Source organism: Canis lupus, chromosome 23, assembly GCF_011100685.1.
Source record: "Canis lupus familiaris isolate Mischka breed German Shepherd chromosome 23, alternate assembly UU_Cfam_GSD_1.0, whole genome shotgun sequence".
NCBI lineage: Eukaryota > Metazoa > Chordata > Mammalia > Carnivora > Canidae > Canis > Canis lupus.
The window spans coordinates 44,906,493-44,933,679 of NC_049244.1; the positions used below are offsets into that span (position 1 = coordinate 44,906,493).

The following is a 27,187-nucleotide window of genomic DNA, read 5'->3' on the forward strand; positions in this document are numbered from 1 at the left end:
TCTCCATACGAGGAGAATGGGGATGTAGGCAGGAGAGGGCCGCTGTGCTGTAATCTGCAAACGAGCTATGAAGACACACCAGGGTAGGGGCGATAGGAATGGGGAGGAAGGGAGACAAGCAGGGGCAAAACAACAAAATGCAACCGTGTTGAGACCTGTGGGAGAGAAGAGGGACAGCCAGGGCACTGACTGTGGGCTCACTGCCTGGCCTTAAACCCCTCCTCGCTGTGCTGGGTCAGGTTACTTAAATGCTCTGGCCTCAGTTTCCTGGGGAAAGTGGGAATAAAAAGTAGTGTTTCTGTCAAACAGTTGCTGGGAGAATTAAACTCAGACAAGGCTTAGAACAATGCCTGGAGCCAGTGAGTGCTATGCAAATACATGCAAATGTATATTAAGCATTCTCTAACCCAACTTCTGAAGATGACAACAGCAAGAAGGAAAAACTTCATTATCTGCCATCAAGCGTCCTTTCTCTTCCAGTTTTTCCCCCATTTATTCATCCCTAGTTTGGAAATTCTAGGAAGAATAAAGCATGCTCCTTGCCCTGGAGGGTGGGCCCCCCGGGGAGAAATAGGCCAGAAAACAGAACAATGACTATTCTCTGCCAAAATCCACGCATAAGAAATGGTTGAACAAACATGCTTGGTGGGCAGCCAGAAAAGCAAGTGAAAGACTCTGGACCGGACAGGCTGCTGTTCCACAAGCAAGCCTGCAGTCTCCTATTAAAAAGCAGCCAGTGCCCTGAGGTAATGCTCGGCTGGCATTCACCCTTCACCGGGGAGCACTCTGTCCAAAGCTGCCTCAGACCAGGGAACCACTGAGGCTCTTCCCTGCCCTGCTTCCTGGTGGCTCACCCTCCGGGCCTGGCCACAGTATCTATCTCCTCACCATGCCAGGCTCCTCACAATTTAAATCAAAGACCCTAAGGCCAAAGCCTGAATTGACAATGCTGGCCAGGAAGCTCTGGGCAGAGCTTGAAGACTAGAGAGAGGAGGGACCCACATCTTTTCTGATCCCATTGTGTGATCCTGACTGAAGAGCCCTGAATAGTCAGAATCAGAACAGGGCTCCATTCTGCCCTCAGCTTTAGGTGGTTGTGATAATGTGGTGGTGTCTCTCCAACCCAACCTCCCCCCACCCCCCCAAGTGCACACTCATACTCTGGGGATGAAGTGCCCATCATACACAGGCAGTGTATTTTTAGTCATTGAACTTGGGTCTCATATCGTTGGGTAATTACTAAAAAAAAACAAACAAAAAACAAAAACAAAACAAAACAAAACAAAAAAAAACTCCCTTTACAAAGGATTAAAAAATTCAAATGAAGTTAAGAATTCAATTTAAACTAGGTCTTTCAGATGAGGTCCCACTATCAGAATGGGTAAACAACCTGGGAGTGTTGACATGCGACGTGATAATAAATATTAAGGTGGATCTCTAGCTCCTGTGATGGAAAAGCATACTTTTAAGTAGGATAAACAAAGAATGTTAAAGTAACATGTAAAAAAAGATCTGAATCAGGTTTGTACACGCACAGGTATGTATGTCTGAAGCGCAGACCATGAACCGAGAAGGCGGCTCAGGCTCAGGGGACAGGCAGTCCCAGGACTAGAGAGTAAGAGAGACTCACTTTGGCTGAACTTCTCAAAACAAGAATGTGTTTAAGTACAACTTGCATAGTTTTTTTTTTAAGAAAAAAAATAGGGAAAAAAAGAAGAGAAACAGTAGATTCTGTTGCATGTAAATATATGATCGTCTATGAATAAAGTCAAATCTGGTTTATAATTTTAAATTCTTCCCTTTATTCTGGTCAGAAGGGGGCCCATTTTCCACTCTTCAGAGGGGGCTCATGTTCCACTCTTCAGAGGTCTGAAAAGATTAAATAATATTAAATGCTGTATGACCTTAAGGAGCATGTAAAGAATAAAAGTCCCCAAGCCAAACTTTATTAAAATAAAGATATTAATAATGGATGTATGATTTAGAATGGGATGTTCCCAGGAGAATCATTTCTCCTGGGTTTATCTGGCTAATAAGCTTCCTTTCAAGTTTGTGGATGGATGATGGTGATATCACTAGGAATGAACTTGAGGCTGTGTTTAAATAATTGCAACCAACTAGCTCCTCTGACATCTTTGTGTTCACTATTGACACAGTTAATCTGCTTAATTACAGTTTTGTTGATATCTCAAATTCCCCTATTTACTTTGCATCCTGAAAAGTCCTTTGAAACCTAAACAGTCTACTACCTCTCCAGCTCTTTTGGAAAGGTTAAAATCTTACGATTATTTAAGGGGAGGAGGGGAATACTTCCAGCATTGAGTGGAATTGGAAATAATCTAGGAATAAATATACTGAATATTCTCAGCAACTTTTGCTCTCTCGGATCATCATTGTCCAGTTTGAGGATGTGATTTCTTAGAATTTATACTAAGACTGATAATTAAGTGCAGAGAACAAAATATATTCCAAAGTGTAATATACAAAGTGTGTACCCACTACGGTGGGCACAGTACCAGCACCTGGCACACAGTATGTTCTCAATAAATATTAACTGACTTATTGCATAGGAAAGAGGTACCAGGTCACTTAAATAATGGAGAAATTAAAACATCATTTCTATTTCTTTCAGCAAATATTATCTGAACTCATAATGTGTGTGCCAGGCATTGGCCCAGTACTGGAGAGTTACAGGCAAGGTAAGGTTTTTCTTGTTCTTAAGAGTTTACAAATTAAAGAATGAAAATAAAGCATAAGCACTTTCTGTTGGGGCAAAACATCAAAAGTTGTCTATTATTTCCAACACTCAAGTTCGAATCAAACTTGTACTATTGTGTCTAATTTAAAAGCATCCATTTCTGCCTCTGACCACCCAGCAATGTTTTGACTATTTTAACAGCATGTTCAACATCAGTAATGATCTCAACAAATATTTCCTGGTATCAATAAGTGCTAGGCATGAAGGACAATACCAGCTCATATTCTAAGAGCTGACTTTTTAGGGAAATGAAATAAATCCATTCACTCAATGACAAGCTTTACCCAACATTTTAATGGACAAGAGAAAAGATCAAGTGCCAAATTACCTGTACAGATCAAATTACTCTGAAGTAGGAGGTGATCCTTCCTAGCTGGCTGTCCCAGTAAGGTGTTAAGAGAGGAGATGGGGTTACCCGAATATTAATAACCCAAGCGAAAGAGGAAGACATTCTAGGCCAGTGAGAGAAATGACACGCTACTCTTCAGCAGCAAGTCCAAAGACAAGCCACTCTGTATGAACTATGCAGAGGCCATGAGCATAAAATAGAAAACTGGAGACAGAAGCACCTTCATGATCATAATGGGCTGCCTTCAGGTCTGTTTATTAACATATTCCAAAAAAAAATCACTGCACGGGTACATACATGTATGCCTTAAGATGAAGGTGACACCTGGAAACGGATATAAGTCCCAAGTAGAGTGCAATATAATTCCTTGATATTTGTATCTTTAAAGAGTTCATATGAAGGGCAATGGCATTAGCATAATACTGGCTCCAGACTTTGGATTTTTAACCAAATGTTAAAAACGAGTTGTTTCTCTTGTCTCTGTGTGTGTTTCCCTCACTCTCTTGGCTCATTTCTCTTTTCTCTTCCTTTATTTTTCTCCCTCCACCCTTTTCTGTGTAAGTTAAAAAAAAAAAAAAAAAAAAAAACCATTGCCACAAGCCTGTACGTTTAAATTCAGCCCACATGACATTTCCTTCGAGTTTAATTGCTTCCATACAATTTATATCCGCTAGTCACGCTAGACCCCAGAGTATTAAACATGCTCTTTTACAAAGAAGCTCTTGTCCTATAATAACCCCCATAATCAAAGTGCAGGAATTATGGGTAAGGCCCAGCCGGATGATGGGCGAAACAAACAGGTTTTTAAATTCACCCAAAGCAGGCTTTGGGCAGGAAGCAAATCAAAGCCAGCCACTCCACCATCAGGCTTGGGAACAGAAACACTAGTACTAGCCCAAACAGAGATCTGGGTATCTCTGCACATCCAGTGAGTCTAAATGAAGTCGGATGGTTTATCTTTGGGCTGCCATGAAGAGTCACCACACATGCCACTTAAAGACACCTGCTTACATTCTCTCTGCTTTCAGGTCAACCCATCCAAGAAAGTTTCTGTTGGTGGTCTCCAAAGGCCCCTCTTCAAAACATCTTCTAAAATGAGTAAATCAGGGGATCCCTGGGTGGCTCAGTGGTTTAGCGCCTGCCTTTGGCCCAGGGCGCGATCTTGGAGTCCCAGGATCGAGTTCCACATCAAGCTCCCGGCATGGAGCCTGCTTCTCCCTCCTCCTGTGTCTCTGCCTTTCTCTCTCTCTCTCTCTCTCTCTCTCTCTGTCTATCATAAATAAATCTTAAAAAAAAAATAAAAAAATTTAAAAAAATAAAATAAAAAAATAAATAAAATGAGTAAATCATTCTTCTCTGTTATTCTAAGTAGACTAAAATTACCTCTTCTATCTTCCTATAAACTACTCAGGCACTATTTCTGGCTGTGTCTGTAAGAAAGGCCATCTACAATATCTCAAGGTGTCTTATAAACCCTTATCTTTCTGGACACTTGTTCAACCTATCCCATCATCCTTCTCTCCTCTAAACAACCCACCTCCCCAAAAGTTCACCTGTGAAATTTTGCCCTTGTACAGGGGCACTGATCAGACTCCTTAGATCTCTCTCACTCATATAGTCCACTTTGTACAAGAACTGTGCCTATTTTTCTTACAAAATCCCCTTTAGCAACACTTTTGGTCCTCCTCCTTGTATTCAGATAAGTACCTTTCTACCAGGATCAGAAGTTTCTTAAAAAAAAAAAAAGATTTGTAATTCCATGCAATCTCTTCTCAAATTCAAAATCCATTCAGAGCACGAGCAAAATAATCTGAACTACTGATCAGATCCACACACTCACATCTTAAGGGATTTACTCAATGTTTCTATAGCTTACTCCTTGGCCTATGTTTCCTTGTTGATTTTCATAGACCAATGATTTTGTCAATGAATAAAGGTTAGAGCCAATACAGTCTGGATCAGATTCTAGTCTTAGAAACTGATAGATGGAAACATTTTGCTTACTTCCAATGAAGTATTTTTGACCTATTATTAAAAAAAAAAAAAAAAAAAAAATTTCAGGGACGCCTGGGTGGCTCAGTGGTTGAGCGTCGCCTTTGGCTCAGGATGTGATCCTGGGGTCCTGGGATGGAGTCCCACATTGGGCTCCCTGCAGGGAGCCTGCTTGTCCCTCTGCCTATGTCTCTGCCTCTCTCTCTGTGTCTGTCATGAATAAATAAATAAAAATACTTTTTAAATAAATAAATAATTTTTAAAAACCCAATTTCGATGGTATCACTAAAACACAATGCCATTTGAGGCTGATTTATCTTTTGCACGCTATGCATGTATATTATTCATTAGAGTAGTCTACATCTGGACATATTCAGACCCATAATCTCTTTATGTATCAAGTCACTAGACAAAGAAAAATCAGGTTTTTAAAACATTCATTTAGAAGCTCCTACTTACATTTTGGGAAGGAAACCTTATATTTTAATGGTATGAGATATTATTTATTATGCAACATCCTTTTATCTTGTTCCACAATGTAACTTTTTTGTTCTACACTTGGCAGACTTTACTCTCACTGTACAAAACAGACATTGTTTTAAAAACCCATTTGTAATAAATGTCAGTAAGTACGATCTTTCACTTCAGCTGAAGCAACCCCAAGGCATCAGTTTACACCTCCATGCTCACTTGGAAGTTCATAATACTCTTTTTCAACAGCTCTGGAAACTAGACTCCAAATAGATATACACCAGTCAACCAGGATGTTTACCAGGGCTCAGAAGGACCTTCACAGAACTCTTAAAACTTAACTTGTTACTACCAATGCTTTGCTTTAGGGGCAGTATGGACAAGGACTTGAATCAGCCAGATCATGGGCCCTCTTATCCACACACAGTGTGAGCTGGACATTCCAAAGCATGTGCAACTGGGAAATCTGCATCCTGTAATGATTTTCAACTAATTAACTAGGGCTGGCCAACTATTAGGTCAAATGAAAAGCACTGTGGTAAAACCTGACTAGCTTTACCGTGGCTAATAATTTAAAAAAAGCCGTGCTGGTTCGTCCCCTGCGCTGCTCACCTGACAAAGTTTCAGGCAAAAGTTTCAACAACTCTGGATCTAACCTTTACAATCATTCCTTTAATGTTGACACTCCAAATTGTCCATAATTATTGACCCTACAATCTAATCTGCTCCTACTGTTAAATATCTGTTAATAATCACTGACTGCTCAATAGTTATTAAAATGTAAGCAACAGACAAATACAGAGAACAATGGATCCACTGTCTACTGTAGGGGTTACAGCCCTTGGACCTTTGCTGAGAACTCCACTTTCCGAAGCCCAAAGCACAGCCCCTTGCTATCTTAACACTTACAGAAATGCAACATCAATAAAACCAAATTTAATTTTTTCAGACCACAGATAACTAAACTTTTTGAAAAGTCCAAGTAAAAAAGCAACTATATTTGTAAGACACCCTTGGGTAGAGCTTTAAGTAGCTCATCCTTTCTCTCCTCCTGCTTTTTCTTCCTTCGAGTTTTTCTACAATACATACTTATGCCTGATTTTATGTCAAAATGCACAGAAAGACAAATACATGTTGGATGGTATAATTACTTAAGAATTCATATTTGCCAAAATATGCAAAGACTAATGTTTCAGGCAGTATATAAAACAAAGACCCATAAAAGTGGAAACAGTTGCAGTAGAGAATGTGTCTTTAGAAAACCTAAGTACTTCTGTAAACAGCTCTGAAGTTTACTGCTTCTTTTATGATTCTTGATCCCAGCTACTAACTTTACATGTTTATACAAACCCCAAACTAGTAACAAGGCTACCAGGTGCTCCCAAATTAGCAGAAAGGAGCAAAATGGCCTTTTGACTACAAAATATATCGAAACCCAAACTCCAACTCAAACCAGTTTGATACGGTCAAACATGTTCTCTTTACCTGATATTGTGAAAGGGTAAACTGGCCTCGGGCGTTTATCTGCATTAATTTTGGAATCTCCTTTGCCACGTATCAGAATCAGTTCTGGCAAATGGAGAAACAAAGATAGGAAAGATAAACGTTTATCTGAAACTACAGTTATATAATATTCTGAACCATAAATTTTTAACTGATACTCATCAAACATAATCTGCTATTTTTATGGCTGCCATTAAGTATGACACATCGCAGCAGTAACAGTCCTGTGTGCTACAAACTGTGACAAAGGTTTTACCACAGTCAGGATCCAAGACTGTAATTTTCATTATGGCAAGTGATTATCATATCAATTAGAGTGGTATTTTTCCCAAGTCTTTTAACTTATCTCAGTTAGTTATAAAACACTGATTTCAAAGCTTGTTTTCACAGGATGTTTGAATAAGCAAATGTGTGGTCTTTCCATATGGCATTGGATCTGTACAGTGAGAGAACCATGCTCCTTAAGAGGGACATTGTAGACTATACGAGAATTTAGGAGATGCCCCTTATCTAATTGAGAGGCTTATTTTCTTCATTTTTCCCTCTTCACAAACTAGACTGTAGAATTAGTACCCCAGGCTCCAGCTCTTGCCCTACCCTGGGGAAAGAAAGTGGCCTCAGTGGAAAAACCATTCACTGAAAATTTTTCACTTCTCATTTTCCTGGAGCCCTAAGAAACAGGGCACACAATTAAACCATTCCTCCTTCTTGCAATTTCTTCCCTGGATTTCTTGTACCATTTCCTGCATTTCCTCCAACCTCTCTGGCTGTCTATCCTTTACAGAGCCCCGACATTCCTTCTCACTCCATCTGTAACCTCTCTCCGTGAGATCTCATCCACCCTGGATTAGAATAATTATATATAATAATTATAAATATATTACATATAATAAAATTTGAGACAAAATTCAGAAAATAATACATATATTTATGGATATTGGATATACTGGATATATTAAACTCACCCCAAACTCGACATGGTGAAAATTTTCTCAACCTCTTCTAAACTTCCTTCCTGCTAGGGCGCCCTGAATGGCTCAGTTGACTAAGCCTGACTAAGCCTCTCAACTCCTCTCAACTAAGCCTTCAACTCCTCAGCCTTCAACTCGGGTCAGGATCCCAGGGCCCTGGGATCGAACCCCACATCAAGTTCTCTGCTTCGTGGTGAACCTGCTTCTCCCTGTCCCTCTGACTGCCACTCCCCCTGCTTGTGTGCGCTCTCTCTCTCTCTCTCTCTCTGTGTCAAATAAATAAAATCTCTAAAAACTTACTTCCTGCTGGTTACAATTTGAGGCACCTCCATTCATGCCATGGACAGCCAGCCACCTGCACATCTGCCTTCTCACCTCTTTTCCTCACTCCTCTTATTTAATCCATTGCCAAAGCCTGTCAAATTACCTCAATATCCCTTAAATGACTTTACTATATCGGTCAAATGATTCACTTCTTCCCTTTACTAGAACCACCAAAGCAATTTCCTAGCGATTAAAGCACTCTTATGAGTACCTTCATTCCAGAATGGGAGATTCCTGAATTCTGAAACTGCAGCTAGAATGTCTGTCCTCATCTCATCCCAGTAGGGCTCGTAGCAGAAAGTCTGAAAACCTGACCAGTTTTGGAGCATCAAGCACATCAACTTCCTGAACCACAAAGCTAAATCCCAGTTCTGAACCAAAGTGACCAAGCTTTTCACCCTGAGACCTCTCCATCAGGCATCACAGCTAGTTCTTCATAATTTAATCCACATCTATTCTCAGTCCTACGGTTATACGAGGGTGAACAAGGGACAAAGACCACCTACGCTGTGCTTTCCACAACACCAAAACAACCAACCCATGCCATTATAAATGAAGTCATGTAATGCATAATAAAATCTCTGGAAGATGTACAAGCAATTGTGAATAGTGGTTACTAGTGGGTGGAGTACTTTTACTTTTTGCTTTATATCCTTAAGTTCTGCTTAATAAAAAAAAAAGTCAGCTTCTAGGGGCGCCCGGGTGGCTCAGTCGGTTGAGCATCCAACTCTTGGTTTCAGCTCACATCATGATTTCAGGGATGGAGCCCAAGGTCAGGGGGGAGTCCACTTGTCCCTCCCCTTGTTCCTGCTCTCTCTCAAATAAATGAATAACATCTTTCTTTTTTTTAAGCCAACTTTTAAAAATAAACCTAATGTAAAATCAGGTCAGTAACAGTTAAGTCTGTTCATTTTATTTTTCTTAAGATTTTATTTATTTTTGAGAGAGAAAGAGTGCAGGTGCATGAGCAGTGGGAAGGTGCAGAGGGAGAAGGAGAAACAGATTCACTGCTGAGCAGGGAGCCAGACTCAGGGCTCAATCCCAGGACTCATGACCTGAGCCAAAGGCAGATGCTTAACCAACTGATCTGCCCAGGCGCCCAAGTCTGTTCATTTTAATTACATTTATCATGTGCTTGCATTTTCTACTTTTTGATGGGTTATCAATTGCCTTTCAACCTCTGAACTCTAAGCCACAAGCTGTTTTTCATGGACAAATTGGGAGAAAGACAAATATTCAACATCACAGTATTTGTAAAAAAAAAAAAAAAAAAAAAGCCACCACAAAAGAGGATATATTCTTACTAAATAATCCAGCATGTGTATTTTTCTCCAGTGACCATGTTTTGCACTGAATCTATGGCTGACAGTGCTTGCAGATAGATTAGCCACAAGAAAGAACATGATTGGGACGCCTAGCTGGCTCAGGGATTGAACGTCTCTGCCTTCAGCTCAGGACGTGATCCCAGGGTCCTGGGATCGACTCCCGCATCGGGCTCCTTGCAGAGGGCCTGCTTCTCCCTCTGGCTGTGTCTCTCTGCCTCTCTCTGTGTCTCTCATGAATGAATAAATAAATAAGATCTTCAAAAAAAAAAAGAAAAAAGAAAAAGAAAGAACAGGATTTGGGTCCATCTACAGTGTTCGGAATTGAAGTGTGCCAAAGCATGCTTTTAAAACAATGAGCACAGGGGTCACAAAGACATACAATATATTATGTACTAGAAAATAGATGATAACCATCCTTTGTGCCACAGACTTTGTTTTCATACTAAGACTCAATATTTTTGTTCAGTTAATGAGAAGTATAATGAATTGACTGGTTGGTTGATACATAAAAGACAGTTGTAAGGATGGATGGAAAAATAAAATATGTAGGTTAAATGGATGCATGGATGAAAAGAAGAGGAAAGAAAAGAAAAAGAATTGAAAAAAGTTAAGAGAAACATATCAACACCTCTCAAACTACCCGTGGAAAAGGATCAATGTTTTGCTATTTTCAATCTGTCAAGACTAGTACGTAGTCCTATGGTGGATGTCTTGCACATAACTTGAGCCACATGTGACTCATCACACAAATTTGGCACACCCAAACTACCATGTTCCATTAGATAATCCCACTGATCACGTGCTTATATGTCACAGCAATATCATTTTGTTCTACGAGTTTCTAATCACTCTTGACCTCCGTGTCTAGTCTGTCATGGGCAAGTTACATACATCTGCACACTAGTGTCAGTTCAGAGATCATACTTTGAGTAGTACTGAGACACTTGATCAGCCACTTCACTGGTGTGCCATTCATTCTGATCGGTAGGGCATCCATCGCACTGGCCAGTGTGCACTTGCCAGACCATGTATCACCCTTGTATAAAAAGGGTGGGTATAATGATTAACAGGATAGTAGATCATAGATAAATTAGATAACGACAAGCTAGATATATAACAGACAGGGGCCATCCTGTAGCTCTTTGTGTAAAGAATATCTCGGGGAGCACCCAGATGGCTCAGTCGGTTAAGCATCTGCCTTCAGCTCAGGTCACGATCCCAGAGCTCTGGAATCAAGCCCCGCATCGGGCTCCCTGCTCAGCCAGGACCCTGCTTCTCCCTCTCTCTCTGCCCCTTCCCCTGCTTAGGCACTCTCTCTCTGTCTCAAATAAATAAATAAAATCTTAAAGAAAAGAAAAGAGGGGGGAAAAAAAAAAAGAAAAGGGGGGGTATCTCTGAATAAAGTGTTAACAATGGTTCTCTAAAACCAGCGATGCAGAAAAACTTATTTCCTCCATTTTCATTCCTCCAGTAGTGTTTGGACATATATTATTTTTATAATTAAAGAGAAAATAAGAAACAATCTAAATGTCCCATCAGTAAGGGACTAGTTTAAAAAAATGTATACTACATCCATACAATAGAATGCTGTGCAGTCCTTTAAGTAATAAAACATATACGTACACACACACACACACACACACACACACACACACGGAAAAATAAACATCAGGATATACTAAGTGAAAAAAGATGCAGATGAGTGTGTATAGTGTTCTATCATTTGCACTATACTGAAAATAGTCTAAGTGGGTAAATACTTACGTATGCTTATACACACATAGACTTTCTTCGGAAAGACAAAAGAATCTGGTGCTCTAGGGAGGGGACCAGAGGATTAGGGTAGGGTGAAATTTCTCACAATATATGCTTTGGTATTACTTAAAATTTTTATCATTTATCTGTATTTATCACCTACTCAAAAGCCTTTTGGCTGTTGTTATTCAAAGAGGCTATCTGAAAACATTAACACATGATTCAGGGTTGACTTCCATGTGAAAAGGCTCTCAGTAGAGCTTAGAAAGAGCTCTAAGAGCTTAGAAAGGATGTGCTTGAGAGGGAGGCCCCTAGTTGCTCAGGGGGACAGGGCCTAGGTGGGATTCGGTGGGATAATGGCGCTTCTGGAATCTCAATTTTGCCTCTGCCCAGTTGTTTAGCCTCGGAGAAGCTGAGGAACCATCCAAAACCACAACAACAGAGTATTCTGGGAACAGCCAGATGCTCAAGCTATTCATTTATAAGCAGAAATGGCAGATTCAGGGATGGTCAAGAGTCAAGGGTAGCCTCAGAGCCTATTGACTTGGAAAGCAAAGACCACCCACTACTGTGGAATGGCATGTGCTAAATTGAATATATGACAAGATGACTCGATCTATGGATGGGCAGATAAATGAATGAACTATTATGAAAGCCACTATCGCTTCAGATTCCTTTAAATCCGTATAAAATCCTTAGTTCCTTAAACAAATAGGAAGATCTCAACATAGGAGACAATGGTGGGGTCTTATGCTACATTCAGATAAAGCGAGGACTTGTGTACCTCAAAATCAAGGAATGAGAAAATTGACATTTACTCACAAAAGGTCAGTGTGCCCCTCCTAGCTGATGTTTCAAAACCCCAATGGGTCACAGTCACCCACCAACCATCACTTACCTTTTAACCCAAGTCAGGCCAGACTTTTCTTGGTCTCAAAAACACACCCTGCTATGGTTTCTGCCCCCAAACTTCTCTTCCTTACTCCCTCTTTCCTAGAAGGCCTCTTTGCTCACCTACCCACACTCTTCCCATTTTTCAAGGCTCCATTTATGTCCAGGCACCTTTACAGAGACTTCTCTGGATCACCCACTCTCTCTCTCCATCTTCTTCTCCCCTGCATCACAGTATGTGGAACTATGATTCTAAACTTTAGGTCCAAGGGGCACAGACACATGGAATCACATTCCTGAGTATGACAGATTCCTAAGAGGAATTCTAGGGGACGAGCTCGCAACGCAAACAGCCACAAGAAAGTGTTACAGGATTCCCTCCTTTTTTTTTTTTTGTTTTTTCCAGGATTCCCTCCTTATCAAGCACCCACCCATTTGCCAGGCAGCGTGCTCAAGTCATACAGTGACAAGCCAGACAAATATCAATCTTGCCCTTGTGGAGCTTGTAGTATAGTGACAAAGAGCAGTAGCAGAATGTGGCAGTAGAGCCACGGCTGGGGAGCTACCGGGCTATCCAAAGAGCAGGAGCATCTAAATTAGCGTGGGGGCTGTGAGTCAGGGAAAACCTCCTGCAGGGGTGGCATTGAGGCGGATGCCTGAAGGTAGCACAGGAGTTAACCAGGCAAGAAGCAGGAAAGCAATGTTCCAGGCACAGGTAACAGGTTGTGCCAAGTTCCTGAGGCCAGAGCAAGGACAGCCAATGGGAGAACTAAGAGACGTTCAGCACGGCTGCAAGTTTCAGACCTGTAACCATAATAGAAACAAGTGCCTTATTATGACACACCTCCCAGGAGCTTCCAGCACACAGCGAGCAGCAGCTCCAGGCTGTGTGGGCACAGGGGGTCCAGAGGCAGCTATTTAGCCTGATGTTGTCTGTGCTCTCCCTGCCTCCCCAGCTGCTAGGCCATCAGCTGCCTGAGGTTGGGGAAACCTGCCACACATTTCTCCCCCGCACAGCATGCTAGCACACAAGGGAAGTTCAGGGATTTTTCACCCTCGATGTTCAAGTGGCTAAAGATCCTTTAGGGGGCATGGAGGAAAGGTCCTGGGAGATGGCACACACATCCCACCCACCCGGCTGGGAACAGTAACAATAATAAATAAACTGTCAGCAGGACTTACTGTGCCAGCCACAGCCCTAAGCACTTTACCTACATTTCCTGATCTCACTTCATCTAGCCAGTGCCAAGCAAGTGAGCATCATTTCTTCTGCTCTTAGTTATCATCTGCTGCGCCTGGATGGAACATGAGAAGTCCAGGAAGGAGTGCGCACAAATAAAGAATAAGCTGAAGGAAATTCGTGTGACCTAAGGGTCTGGGATAATCCTACTTCTTATCCTGGGGTGACTTCAATGGAGAATTCTGGATTAAGCGTTTAGCAATTACTGTGTCGGTTCATTTGGAAAGAAAATAACCCCAAAAAAGAAAAACAAAGCAGTTCCCAAAGAGCACCCATTTAAGTAACAGAAGCTCCAGGCTTCAGTTACCGAGCTATGGCTCAAAGATCTCCCCATACCCCACCACACCTACCCAAATCTATGACATCAACTTTTTTTTTTTTTAAGACTTTATTTTTAAATCATCTCTACGCCCACTGTCGGGCTCCAGTTCACAGCCCTGAGATCAAGAGTCGCAAGCTCCATCGACTGAACCAGTCAGCGCTCCTAACAACTTCATCTTTACATTTTTCTTTCTCCTACAATTTTTATAACTTCTCCACCTTCCAATTTAAAGAGAAATATATGTTTATTGTAGGTGATCTGGAACACAGAGAAAGGCAGAAAGTATAAACAAGAAAAATCATCCATAATTCAAAAAATGACCATTGAAGAGATTCTGGTATCTATCCTTCTAGCAGGTATAATCGTATACACACACACACCTTTAAAAGTAAAATCAGGATTATGATATTATCACAAGGGTCTGTATTTGTTGACTTTCTGATATTTAGGACTTCTTATTTCTAAGCATTAATAATTATTAAATCAGAGGCACCCAGGTGGCTCAGGGGTTGAGTACCTGCCTTCAGCTCAGGGCGTGATCCTGGGGTCTGGAATCAAGTCCTGCACTGGGCTCCGTACGGAGAGCCTGCTTCCCCGTCTGCCTGTGTCTCTGTCTGTCTCCCTCACTGTGTCTCTCATGAACAAATAAATAAAATCTTTTAGAAACAATTATTAAGAAATATAAGTGAGAACATACTACGTATCCACAAAGCACACTGGAAAAACCTCTAACTTGATTCAGATAGAAAAATCTCAACTATAAAAATAATAACGAAAGGCACAGAAAAGACTTCCCAAAGTATAGTCTGTAAAACATTCCTAAGTAGAAGGCAACAGATGATCGCTGGAATAAAAATGTTCAAATCACATGAGTTTGTGAAATACTAGCTTAAACAAAAATAAACTAGTTTTTCTGATAAGTAACTTTAGAGTCCTAAATGTATGTTATGAAATTCCAAAAGAGGGACACAGCATGCAACATATCCCAGATTTATTGGTCCAAAAACCCCATGTTCACAAAGCATCTGAACGGACAAAGAATACACTTTGGAAAACACCACCTGATATTTCAATGCACGAAAACATGCAGTCACCCTCAGACCAGTGAAAGGGCCAACCTCTCAGAATCTACCCTTCATTAATAAGCGAACTACTGGGATCCCTGGGTGGCGCAGCGGTTTGGCGCCTGCCTTTGGCCCAGGGCGCGATCCTGGAGACCCGGGATCGAATCCCACGTTGGGCTCCCGGTGCATGGAGCCTGCTTCTCCCTCTGCCTGTGTCTCTGCCTCTCTCTCTCTGACTATCATAAAAAAAAAAAAAAAAAAAAAAAAAAAATTAAGCGAACTACTTCAGTCCTCAGTCTTTTTTTTTTTTTTTTAAGATTTATTTATTCATGAGAGACACACAGAGGCAGAGACACAGGCAAAGGAGAAGCAGGCTCCCTGCGGGGAGCCCAATGCAGGACTCGATCCCAGGACCCTGGGATTATGACTTGAGCCAGAGGCAGATGCTCAACCACTGAGCCACCCAGGCAACCCAGTCATCAGTCTTTCAACCCACCTTTCAAAAAGAAAACTGTCGGGATCCCTGGGTGGCGCAGCGGTTTGGCGCCTGCCTTTGGCCCAGGGCGCGATCCTGGAGACCCGGGATCGAATCCCACGTCGGGCTCCCGGTGCATGGAGCCTGCTTCTCCCTCTGCCTGTGTCTCTGCCTCTCTCTCTCTCTCTGACTATCATAAATAAATAAAAATTTAAAAAAAAAAAAAAAAAAAAGAAAACTGTCCCCTGGACTGGTTGATTCTTTTACTTCCATCACCTTCTCCTATAGTTCGATACATAATTGAAGGAGGAAGGGAAAGGAGAGAATGATATACAGGCTGTGATTCCTACCAGTCTTAATGGTCAACAAACAAAAACCAAGACTCAATACTGCCTCAAGCCTCTATAGCAATTTATTTCTCATCAATCTGTGCAATTATAAAGGCAATGAGAAGCAACCTGGTTCTTTTTTCCCTTGACACTACTTTACTAACATTATTTAATTAACCCTCGTAACAAGCCCTCCGCAATGTACCGGATCCTGACATCAGGTCATCTGCCTTCCCTGTTACATCTGTGTTCCCTATAAAATGATATGCATTCATTAATGGAAGAATTAAGGATAAAATATCAAGAGGCACTGCAGATATACTCTTCGCTTCCGGTTTGTTTGTTGTTCTCATCACCTTTCTCTCCCCAGCACCAAGAGCTCCAAATGTGACCACCCAGACTGAGGTCAGAAGCAAACTCCAATGCTCCATCCACCACTCCAGAGTTATCTGGTCACCAAGGATACCTAATTACAGGGCCTAATTAGGGGCATGTAATCGGCATGAGGCATCATGGTGCAGAGGAAGGACTACAGGTTTTAGAATCACGTAATTCTAATCCCATCCCTGCCACTCACCTGATATGTGACCCTGGGCCACTTACTCAACTTCATTGAGCCTCAGTTTCCTCAAGAACAAAATGAGATAATGAGATAATATGTACCTATTCACAGCGTCACTATAGGGGTTAAACAAAAATGAATATATGTGAAAGCGCCTAGGGTTATGGAAAAAAAACATGTTTCCACACACACGTGTTGGGAGTGTGCTCCACAGGTGATTCTGGTGTTGTCTCTCTGGAAAGCACTGACTCAGCAGCCTGCCTTGTCTGGTACAGAGCAGGTCATCAACAGATGTCACTTACCTCCCCTCCTCTTCTCTCTCCACTTCTTGATCCGTTCCCCTCTCCCTCACTCCCCACCTCACACCCACAAAACTGGCCCAACTAGCAGCTATGAGCCAGATTCCAAAAAAATGAAAAGCAGACCCTCTTCAAAAGGGATACAGTATCCTGTGTGAAGTCACAAGGTACCCACGGTGGGCATTTCTATTTAGGTTTTTTTTAACAGGAAAATTGACTCAGTCTTTATTTTAAACTTACAAAGCTGACTTTCAATTCCAGATCCGGTTGTCATTCAGAGCCATAAATATAATCAAGAGTCTCAACCAGGTTTTATCCTATTGCCAAGGTTTCTGCATCTGAGTTTGGCCAGGTAAAGAACACATGCGTGTGGAGAAAGAGGCAACAGGAGGCAAGAATGAACTTGTACTGAAAGTCTGCTTTGTGCCAGACACTTTAAATATGTTAATCTCATCTTTCAAAATACCATAAAATAAGTATTACTCTTACTGATAGATATTTTACAGATAAGGAAACTGAGGCAGCTGGCAATATTTTTTTAAGGACAAAAGGCCCTCATGAAAACAACCACATTACATTGCCAGTCAAAGGTAAATAGAAAAAAAGAAAGAAAGAAAAGGAAAGGAAAAAAAAAAGAGTCAGTTCTTTTTTAGAAAATAAATTTAGGGATCCCTGGGTGGCGCAGCGGTTTGGCGCCTGCCTTTGGCCCAGGGCGTGATCCTGGAGACCCGGGATTGAATCCCACATCAGGCTCCCAGTGCATGGAGCCTGCTTCTCCCTCTGCCTGTGTCTCTGCCTCTCTCTCTCTCTCTCTCTCTCTCTCTCTGTGACTATCATAAATAAATAAAAAAAAGTTAAAAAAAAAAATTTAAAAAAAAAAAAAAGAAAATAAATTTAAAACAACTTTTAAAATATTTTCTTTTTTTTTTTTAAGATTGTATTTACTTATTTATGAGAGATATACACAGAGAGAGGCAGAGACATAGGCAGAGGAAGAAGCAAGCAGGCTCCCTGTGGGGATCCTGATACGGGATTTGATCCCAGGACCTGGGATCACGAGCTGAGCCAAAGGCAGATGCTCAAGCACTGAGCCACCTGGGTGTCCCTAAAATATTTTCAAATTAAAAAGGATTTGAACATTTTACTTCCCACAAACACTTAATAAGTTACTTAAGCATGTACTCCAGCAAAATGAGGGCATAAACCAAAACAGAGGAATATACGAGAAAAGGAAATGTTACTTCTGGCCATGGAGAGAAGTGGAGAGAAGTAAAGAGAAGTACCAGGATGATAGCTCCGCTGGAGGCCTAGAAAACAATCAGAATCCAGAATGGCACAAAAAGATAAAGGAATTCGGGCAAAAAGGCTTAGGGAAACAAGACTTACAGAACTGATGGAATTTAGAGTCTAAAGCATTTTGGAGGCAAATAATATATAAACAAATAAAAAGGCAATTAGAAACACTAGAAAAAATGTTTAAGAAAGTGAAGGTCTAATTATGAAAAAAAGTTGACACAAAGTTAAACAACTTTTTTTTTAAGAGTTTGAGGGGCGCCTGGGTGGCTCAGTGGGCTCAGGTCATGATCTCAGGGTTAGGGATGGAGCTGCATCCAGCTCTCAGGTCAGCACTTAGTAAGCATGAGATTCTCTCTCCCTTTCCTTCTGCTCCTACCACCCCTGCCCCCACCTGCACTCTCATACTCTCTATCTCTAAAATTAAAAGAATTAAATCCTTAACAAAAAAAAAGGGGGTTGGCGGAAAGAAAGAATCCATTTGGCTTCGATGCCGGATATATCCTCCTCTGATTCCCCAGGAATCCTGACACCAGACTCAATGTAACAAGCAAGTCTAAAATTTAATCTTAATATAAGAAGCCATGAATTATATATACAGAAATGTAATAATGCAAATATTGTCTCTGGATTTTCAACTTTAATAATAATTTATGAATAAAAAGGTCAATTTAAGAGCAAAGCACAAAATCTTTATTGGTTATGGGTTCTGGGCTTTGGACCATTAAGGTAGCATCAAAAAGAGAAAATTGTAGAAACCCAAACCTCCTTGACTTACAAGAGGGGGAGTCAAGAAATACCATCAAAAGTTCACAAAGAATAACAAAGGTGATCTAACAGGCAAGCTAAAAATAACATAAATATCAAAAATGGGGGAGGAATAAACAGTTTAAGGAGCTACATTCTCATTTTCAATCACAAGTTAAAAGTTGGTAAATCAAAAAATTATGGGAAAAGCATTTTAGGGTTAAGGAAGTATCAATCTAAGAATTAAATACAGAAACAGTTAAAAAAAAAAAAACCTAAAAGGCTCCCTCTGTGAGCCTTGAGGAGGTGAAGGAAACCATTGTTTTTCAACAAAAGTCCTTCTGTACTATTGGGTTTGTTACTAAGTGCATAGATCACTTTGACAAAAATAATTTTCTATGACACTTTTCAGAAAAGGCAAAACACTAAAATTATTACCAAAAATTGGGAGTGGTGGGCAAATATTATCATTGAAATTACATTTAGGAGTGGAGATAAAATATTTTTTCTCATAGAATGTTAGTCAGATAAAATTTTCCTGTAAGAATGTAAAGTCCTACTAAAGCCAAACCAAAGTTCTTCTTTATAATTCTCTGTTTTCTGGTTTATGTGTAATAAACATGTATCCCATATATAACCAGGATTTTTTTTTTTAATTTTTAATGTGATCAGCAGTCAAAGTCAACGTGCCAGGTGGCTAAGAGCCCAACACCTACACGCCCCCAGCCTGATTTATGAGCCTTAGAGGGCAGCAGGAACAGTGCAGTAATTTTCAGGGGCCATGTGTTTTAACATCAACCCTCTCCACTTGTATATGCTACCGAAAGAATCACACGACAGGAAAGGTGAGACCACTCAGGAAAGGCTTCCTTTAAAGGGTAACAGAAAGTCATTACATCATACACCTAGGAACAACCTTACCTAAGAAAGTCACGAAAAGCTTTCTAAAGCTTCTTATTATCCAGGCTTTGTTTCCCATAAAGCTCATTGTGCAGCTGGGGAAGTGACATGCAGGAGAGAGGGAGGAGTGAAGAAAATGGAAAAGTGCTCTCTGTAAGTAGTTGCCAACACATTAGAGGTCCAGTCCAGGGTCTACCATTAAATACCCATATGACTTTCTCAAAGTCACGTGGCCACCCTTCCTTGCTCTTGGGTTTTCTAGCCAAAACAAAACAAACCTGACCCTGGTCCAATCTAAAATCCTTTAACTTCTCATTTATAAAGGCCTTGACTGACGGAATCGGTAATTGGATGCTACTGCTAATCCCATTTCGCAGATGATGGAGCAAAATGGATTTTTTGACAATTCAGGGTCCGTGGTCACGATTTTTCAAGCTTCTACTTAATCGGGGTGCCTTTCAAGGCTATGTCATACAACATTTAACTTACTCCAACTTTAAACAAAGCCCCCCAAAAAAACTCAGGGAACTCCTGGCAGATTGCTTATCTTGAAAGACAATAGTTAACGCTGACTTAATTTCTTAAATTCCCTTAGCTACTTGGCCAGAAAGTTTCCGGGGGCTGCATCAAATCAAGCTAGCCTACTACCTACACAGTTTTTCAGCCGTGGTCTTCACTGACTATCCAAAGTGACTGAAGAGGTGCTCTGCCTTGGGCTGCAGAGTGGTTGTAGCTGGGGGAATGGACAATGAATCTGAGCGACTTTCTCTAAACCCAAAGCTAACTTCCATTTTTTTTAATTTTTTTTTTAATTCATAAGATATATATAGAGAGAGGCAGAGACCCAGGCAGAGGGAGAAGCAGGCTCCACGCAGGAAGCCGGACGTGGGACTCGATCCCAAGTCTCCAGGATCACGCCCTGGGCTGAAGGCAGCGCTAAACCACTGAGCCACCAGGGCTGCCCACTAACTTCCATTTTTGTCCTAGTTTCATCTTTCAAAACTTGTGCATAAAAGGGATTTTTTTTTTTTGCTTTTTTTTTGGGGGGGGGGGTCTTTTTTTCCTAGCTTTCCTTTGATATTAGGCAAGCCTAGCTCTTATTTCGTATTTTTAATAACCACAGTTATACTGATCACATATCATATATTTTCGTGTGTTTGGTCCCAAAGTCATTTGGGACCACCAAAGATCCCCCTAAATTACTGTAAAGTAGACCATTTTGTATTTGCATTCATTACCAAGTCCATCTCTATAAAAGTCACAATTAATATTCAAAACCCCATTTACCTAAGCAAACTTAAGATTATTTTGGAGCTTTATGTACCATAGAAACTAATGTCATCCTTCAGAACAGTATCATCACATTTAGGAAGATGTCATGTTATTCACATACTTGAATTGCACCAGCCATTTAGAAGTCAAAGCACTGAGTACATGTCTACACTAACACTCAAAGCCTGGGAGAAGGCCGGTTGTGGAATGACCATCAATCAAGTCGGCTTCAGGACAAGTGCTTCTCCACATCACACCAATCCCAGAAACAAAATAAAGAACTCCTCCTTGTACAAGATGTCAACAGCTGTGGGATGGGGAAGGAATAACTGGTCACCAGTATGAGTCAAGGACCTGGCTCCAGTAAACCTCATCCATTACTGCGGATTTGTTATTAGAGCCAACCGACAGCGATCAAGGTATCAAGTATTCGTGCCAAAGAATGGCTTGATAATATTTTTAAAAGAGCACATAATGTCTCCGGAGAAATTTTAAACGAAAGCTCTTCTTCATCAAAGAAATATGGGCTTTAAAATCAACTCTAAGGCAAGTGCTAAGAAGAGGAGTTTCCCTCCATGGCAGTGAGCCACCAGCCAGTGCAGGCAACCCTAAACCAAGTGGTCCAGCTGGCACAACTTCCATCTAGGCCATCAACAGCCTGACCCCCGCCCCCTTGACCTCACTGGTCACACTTCAAGTTCCAGCTTGGTTTCTCCTCTGGAACATAATCATCTTAGGGTACCACCATGGAAACAATATCTTTCTTATGTCTGTGAATATAGTTTCCTGTACGGTCTAATTCCAATCTGGCGTAAAAATCATTCCATCAAAAGGCCCTGACAGTGTGGAAGGGAAGAATAACAACACACAGCAGCCTCGGGATCCCAAGGTGTTTTAGGTTACTAAGTGTGACATCATAAAACTCCTGACCCAATTTCCAACACAATTGATTTTCCAGCCGCAACCACTTCACCGGGGCCGAGTCGCTAATTACATCACTGCGCTGTGTGGTCATTACATCACTCAGCTGGGAGCAGTAAGGCCTGCCCGGCGGGCCGGGCCGGGCGGCGGGGCTCACTTTTCCAGCTTGCTTTTCCCCGAGAATGGAGAGAGTGCGGACCACCTACACAGCCGAGAGTCCCTCTGCTTCCCGGGCTTCAGAAGTTTTCTAGAATGTATCTCGGTGTCACCTCCCCATGGAGCAAGCTCTGGTCCATCTGACGGGGGAGGGGCAGGTGAGGGCGTAAGTTCCCCCCCCTCCCCCCCAAGTCTATACCAACTATTCCAGATTCGGGGCAGAGTCGCCTGTGGGTTTCACAAGAATCGCCCCCAAAGCGGTGATTATTTGCACGTCCCCAGTGTCTGGGACTCCCAGGGCCCTGGAAGCGGCTCAGCCGACGCGCTCCGCTGGGTGAGGCTTCCCCACCCCAGCCCCCGGGGGCTCCCGCTCGCGGGTTCCCGGGGCTTTCGCAGACCAGCGTGCAAGGATGCAGGCTCACAGCGACGAGCGTGCGCCCCCCGCCCCCGGCCCCGGCCCCGGCCCCGGCCCCGGGCTGACTTACTTGAGGAAGTACCTCTGGCCGGTGGCCGTGAAGGTCATCTCCCAGCCCGGGGGCAGCGGCAGCTCGTCGGTCACGTCGTAGGACTGCTGGCGGAGGTGCGCGTGCTGCTGCGCGGGGCTGCCCGCGGCCCCCGCGCCCGGGCCCAGCTGCAGGGACGCGGGCGACGAGTGCGAGCGGACGTGCTGGGCGCCGCCGGCCAGCCGGGGCCCCGCGTGGCCGCCCGACGAGTCGGTGCTCGACTGGCGCGAGTGCGAGCCCGAGTCGGGCTCCTTGAAGAAGGACTCGGGCAGGATCTTCTTCCGCCACGAGCTGGGCTTGGGGTTCATGACCGAGTTGAAGAGGGCTTCGAGGTCCGTGTCGAGGTCCTGCGTGACGTGGATCACTTGCTGCCCGGGGGGCGGGAGCGCGGGGGGCACCGAGGCCGGATTCATCTTCTGCGGAGAGACGGGAGGTGCGATGAGGCTTTTAGGACGCGTCGGGGGAGGAGAGGGGCCGGGGTGCGGGTGCGGGTGCGGGGGGGGGGGGGGGGGGGAGCAGAACAGAGACAAAAGAGCTAGAGGACACGGCTCGGTGTCCGCCTCGGGATCCCAGACACCCAGGGGTGAGGCCGGCCGGGTGGGGGAGGGGTCCCTCCCGGCCTGGGGAATTATGCAACTTTCTCGAAGCCTGGAAGTTGCCCGGAGGAGGAGGAGGGGGAGGAGGAGGAGGAGGAGGAAGGGCGGGGGCGGGGGCTGAGCTGCGGAGGTCGCCGCACGGCGGGCGCGGAGGGCAGGGCGCAGCCTTCCCGGGCAGCCCCCCACCCACCCCCACCCGCCCCCGGGTCCCGCCCCGAGCCCGCCCCGCGACCCCTCCTCTCCGGGCGCCCCCGGGCGGGGCGGGGTGCGCGGCCCTACCTGGGCGCGCGGCGGGGCCGAGTCGGGGCGCGCTCGCCGTCGGGCCTCAGGGGCTCGGGCGCCTCCCGGGCTGGCGGGGCTGTGGCCGGGGCCCGGCTGGCAGATCCCGACTCGGGGCCCGGCGTCTCACATGCCCCGCACCGGCCCCGGCGCTCGCGCTGCGCGGCAGGAGGCGGAGGAGACGCAGACAGCGCGGCCGCCGCGGCTCCCGGACTGTCCCATAAACAAAGTTTGGAGCGGACTCCCTCGCCCAGGAGAGAGGCGGGCCCGAAGGCCGAGCTGCTGAATTATGCATGAGCCCCGCGGCCCGAGCCCGCCCGCGCCCGCTCGGCCCTCCCCCTCCCTCCCCCTCCCCCTCCCCCCCCCCTCCCGCCTCCCGGAGGCCCCGGGGCCCCGCAGGTACTGGGCCGGGCCGGAGCCGCCGGGCGCCCGGGGCGCTGCTCCGGGGGGCGCGCGCCTCTCCGCGGGGGCCGGGCCCGCAGTCCCTGCGTCCACCGCCACCGCCGACCGCGGGCGGGATCCGGGGACAGGGGCCTGCGCCCGTGCGATCAGGGCTTCGGACGGAAACTGAGGCCGGGGGGCGGCGGGGGGCGGAGGGCGCGCGAGCCGGGGGCGCAGGCCGGGGCAGGCCGGGCGCCGGGGTCGAGGCCTGGGGCGCCCGGAGCGCCCCGCTGAGCCGACGGCCGGGCCTGCCGCGGGGGCGCCAGGCGAGCCTTTCCACGGGGAGGCTGCTCGGCGCTTGTGACCATATTTGGTCTGGCGAGGAGGCATCTTGGCTGTCGGGCTCGCGGTTGTCTGCCGGGGCGCAGACGGTGCCCAGAAAGTGCCCCCGTCCCCGTGGCTGCGGCCTCGCCGGCAGGAGCCTGGGAAACAACCTCGAAACCGTTCATCAATCCTTAGTCTCCTCTACGCGGGACTCGGGTCACTAGAAATGGAGAAGAAACCTGGCCGGAGCCGGGTCCGGGAAAGGGACAGCAGTCGCGTCCCCCACCCCCACCCCCACCCCCCGGCCCCCGCGACATCCGCGCGGGTGGTGGGAGGATCGGAATGTCCCTGACGCCCTCCAGAGAGCCTGGAGCCCGGCTGGAACCCGAGCAGGTGGCTGGGAGCAGAGAGGGTGCGCCCGGGACCCGGAAAACACCACCCACCCTCCCACCGACCGGATCCAGGAGAGGGGTGGGGACCCCCAGCCGCTAGCTGCAGCTTGGCGGGACAGGACAGCTGCGGGAAGGAGGCGGCGGCCTTGGCCCTCGGAGCAGCTCAATTCCTCCCCGCCCCGGTCCCCCTCCCACCGGCGGCTGCCTGCGAGGTAAGTCACAATTCACAAAGCCCCTTACCCCACGACGTTTGATTCAAAGAGAAGTTCGGGCCTGAGCCAAATGAGCAACAGATGTACAGACAGTCCGGACTTAGAGGTGGATGCGCTTAACAACTTTTCGGCTTTACGATGGTGCACGAGGGATATTCAAATATCAAATATCATCAGATATCAAGTATCATTCAAACTTCACCTGGGATTCAGAATTTTGACCTTTCCCCACGCCGGGGCCATGCAGTACGGCACCCCCTTGATGCTGGGCAGCGGCAGCCACAGCTCCCAGTCCGCCCTGCCATCAGAAGGGCAAACAACTCACGCTTGCAGCCATTCTGAGGCCATGTAACAAGTGTCTTTCACTTTCAGCACAGTAGTCCATAAATCACTTGAGATATTCAACACTTTGTTATGAAATAGGCTTTGTGGTAGATGACTTTGCCCAACTGTAAGCTCATGTAAGTGTTCTGAGCACATTTAAGACAGGCCAGGCTAAACTATGATGATCAGGTTTTTGTTTTTGTTTTGTAGGATTTTATTTATTTCTTTGAGAGAGAGGGAGAGCACAAGAGGGAGAGGGAGAAGCCGAACTCCCCCACTGACCAGACAGCTCAGTGCGGGGACTCGAACCCAGGGCCGGAGATCGTGACCTGAGCCGAAGGCAGATGCTTAACTGAATGAGCTACCCAGGCACCCCTGGTGTTGCGTATTAAGTGCATTTTCAACTTTCAATTGATATTTTCAATCTACAATGGATTTATCAGGAACTCATCCTACCTACATCGAGGAAGATCTGTAAAACACTTTGAACAACATTGAGCCCATCCGTATGTCTCTTCATTAAATAAGATAGAACTGTATTAACTACAAGTATTGCCCCTCAGTATTTTTGTAAGAGTGAAATAAAGTCAAAATCTGGAGTTGCCTTGAAGGAGAAAAGTTTACAGGAATGACAAGACCACCCCATAGAAAAGGCATGGGAGTGTTTTGAGGCCACTCCTTGAATGGCTACTCCCTATCATTGCCTACAATAGAACAGAGCCCCCCAAATGAGGCATCCATCATCCCATTATCTGTACTTGGGGTGTGCTTTCGTTCCAGACTCCCCACAGGGTGGGAAAAATCAGAGCAGCCTTAAGGAGAAAGGCAGCCACATGGGTCACCTTCAAAGATAAGCAGAGCATAGCTCCTTTCCAGAGACTCTGGAACCCCAGATTTCCTTCACAGCAAAGTCCTCTGCCCATAGGACCAGCAGAAGGAAGGGGGAAGCTACATGTCACTCCAGGGGACATTGTGTCAGCAAGCTATCATCAGAAGCCACCACAGTTACACTGGAAATTGGCTTATGGAACCAGAGGAAGTGACAGGGTCCCAATGGTTACTAATCAGAAGTCACAAGGCTACCTTGATAAATAAAGGATGGAAGCTTGAGTCCAGCACTACTCCAGGAAGGTCCTCACCCAAGAAGGAAAGGCCTGCTTTGTAAAGAGTACCTGGCAGCTACCAGACAAGACGAAAATGCTGAAGGGAGCCATGAGAATCAGCCAGTGAGAATCTGGGTTAGGACTGGATGAGCAGAGATGCTGTCTTCCTTCCTTGCCAAGCCTCAAGAAATAGATTGTGGAAGACAGAGAAGTAGATGCCCGAAAAGGAAATTGCCCAGATCACAGGATAACTCAACGGGAAACTCCCAGTTCTCAAATAGGTTCTGCGATGCGATAGTGGGTGGTTGAAGACATTTGCTCCATCCTTCAAACAACAGCTTCAAATGACATGACATTTATAGGTGCCTTATATGTGTCAGGTACTACCCATATGAGGCAGCATGGTGTAGTGACTAAATGTATAATCTCTGCAGCAAAATACCTGAGTCACCTCAAACAAAACACTTGAGCTCTCTATTCCTGGGTTCCTCCTTTGTAAATGAGGTACAAAAACAGTACCCACTTCGCAGGGTTCTAGGTTACAACACTACAAATTTTATCCATTGGCCCATGATAAAACACAAGTTTTGAAGTGCCTAACTCTACTCTTTATTTTGGGCAGGTAACTTAGCTTCTTGAAGTCACAAATTATTCATTTACAAGTTGGAGATAATATGGTGGCAGCCCCATGACACTGCTGCCATTCAATGGACCACCCTCCTGTTAGTCACACCTCATAGAGTCCCTTCCAACTTAAATCTGGGACAGTGACTTGCCTTAAGCAGAAAAATACAGCATTGAATATGTGCTGGCTCCCCGCACCCCGCCCTACCTCATCCCCCCCACCCCCGCCTCCCCACCTTAACCCCAAGGAAGGTATAGACATTTCTATTTTTGTCCTTTGGGACACCTAAAGCTCTAGGTAAGAAGTCCAACTACCCTCCTGGAGAAACCACATGGAGAGGGAGAGGCCCTGAGATATGTGGAGAGAGGGAGAAGTCCAGCCACCCCGCATCTGAGCTGAGCCCAGCCGCTGGCGGCCCACCAGCTGACTGCAAACACATTAGTGACCACCATTAAGATGGATAAAAACGACAGAGCCTAGCCCAGCCCAGATTGCAGAACTGTGAGCAAATAAAATGGCTATTGGTTTA

At 44.9% G+C, this 27,187-nt stretch overlaps 1 protein-coding gene and 2 long non-coding RNA genes across 4 annotated transcripts in view; 1 reads left to right on the forward strand and 2 right to left on the reverse strand.

The window, feature by feature from the left end:
• WWTR1 (WW domain containing transcription regulator 1) overlaps positions 1 to 23,440 on the reverse strand; it is a 133,706-nt gene extending 110,266 nt beyond the window's left edge. The window contains exons 1-2 of one of the 2 annotated variants that reach the window (XM_038571190.1): positions 23,298 to 23,440; positions 22,405 to 22,838 (exon numbers count right to left, since the gene is read on the reverse strand). In XM_038571190.1, the coding sequence (XP_038427118.1) occupies positions 22,405 to 22,835 (431 nt within the window). In that variant the 5' untranslated portion in view covers positions 22,836 to 22,838; positions 23,298 to 23,440. Of the gene's footprint in view, positions 1 to 22,404; positions 22,839 to 23,297 lie in introns of those variants that run through there. The other variant, XM_038571189.1, reaches the window with a different exon arrangement.
• On the reverse strand, positions 1,779 to 7,215 carry LOC119865418. Its single transcript, XR_005377186.1, has 2 exons — positions 7,056 to 7,215; positions 1,779 to 1,869 (listed from the first exon to the last, which is right to left on the reverse strand). It is a non-coding gene; the product is annotated as an uncharacterized LOC119865418 (long non-coding RNA).
• Positions 23,441 to 24,299: 859 nt separating the features above from the next.
• Positions 24,300 to 26,186, forward strand: LOC111091987. The gene is made up of 2 exons (XR_005377184.1): positions 24,300 to 24,606; positions 25,141 to 26,186. It is a non-coding gene; the product is annotated as an uncharacterized LOC111091987 (long non-coding RNA).
• Positions 26,187 to 27,187: the final 1,001 nt, after the last annotated feature.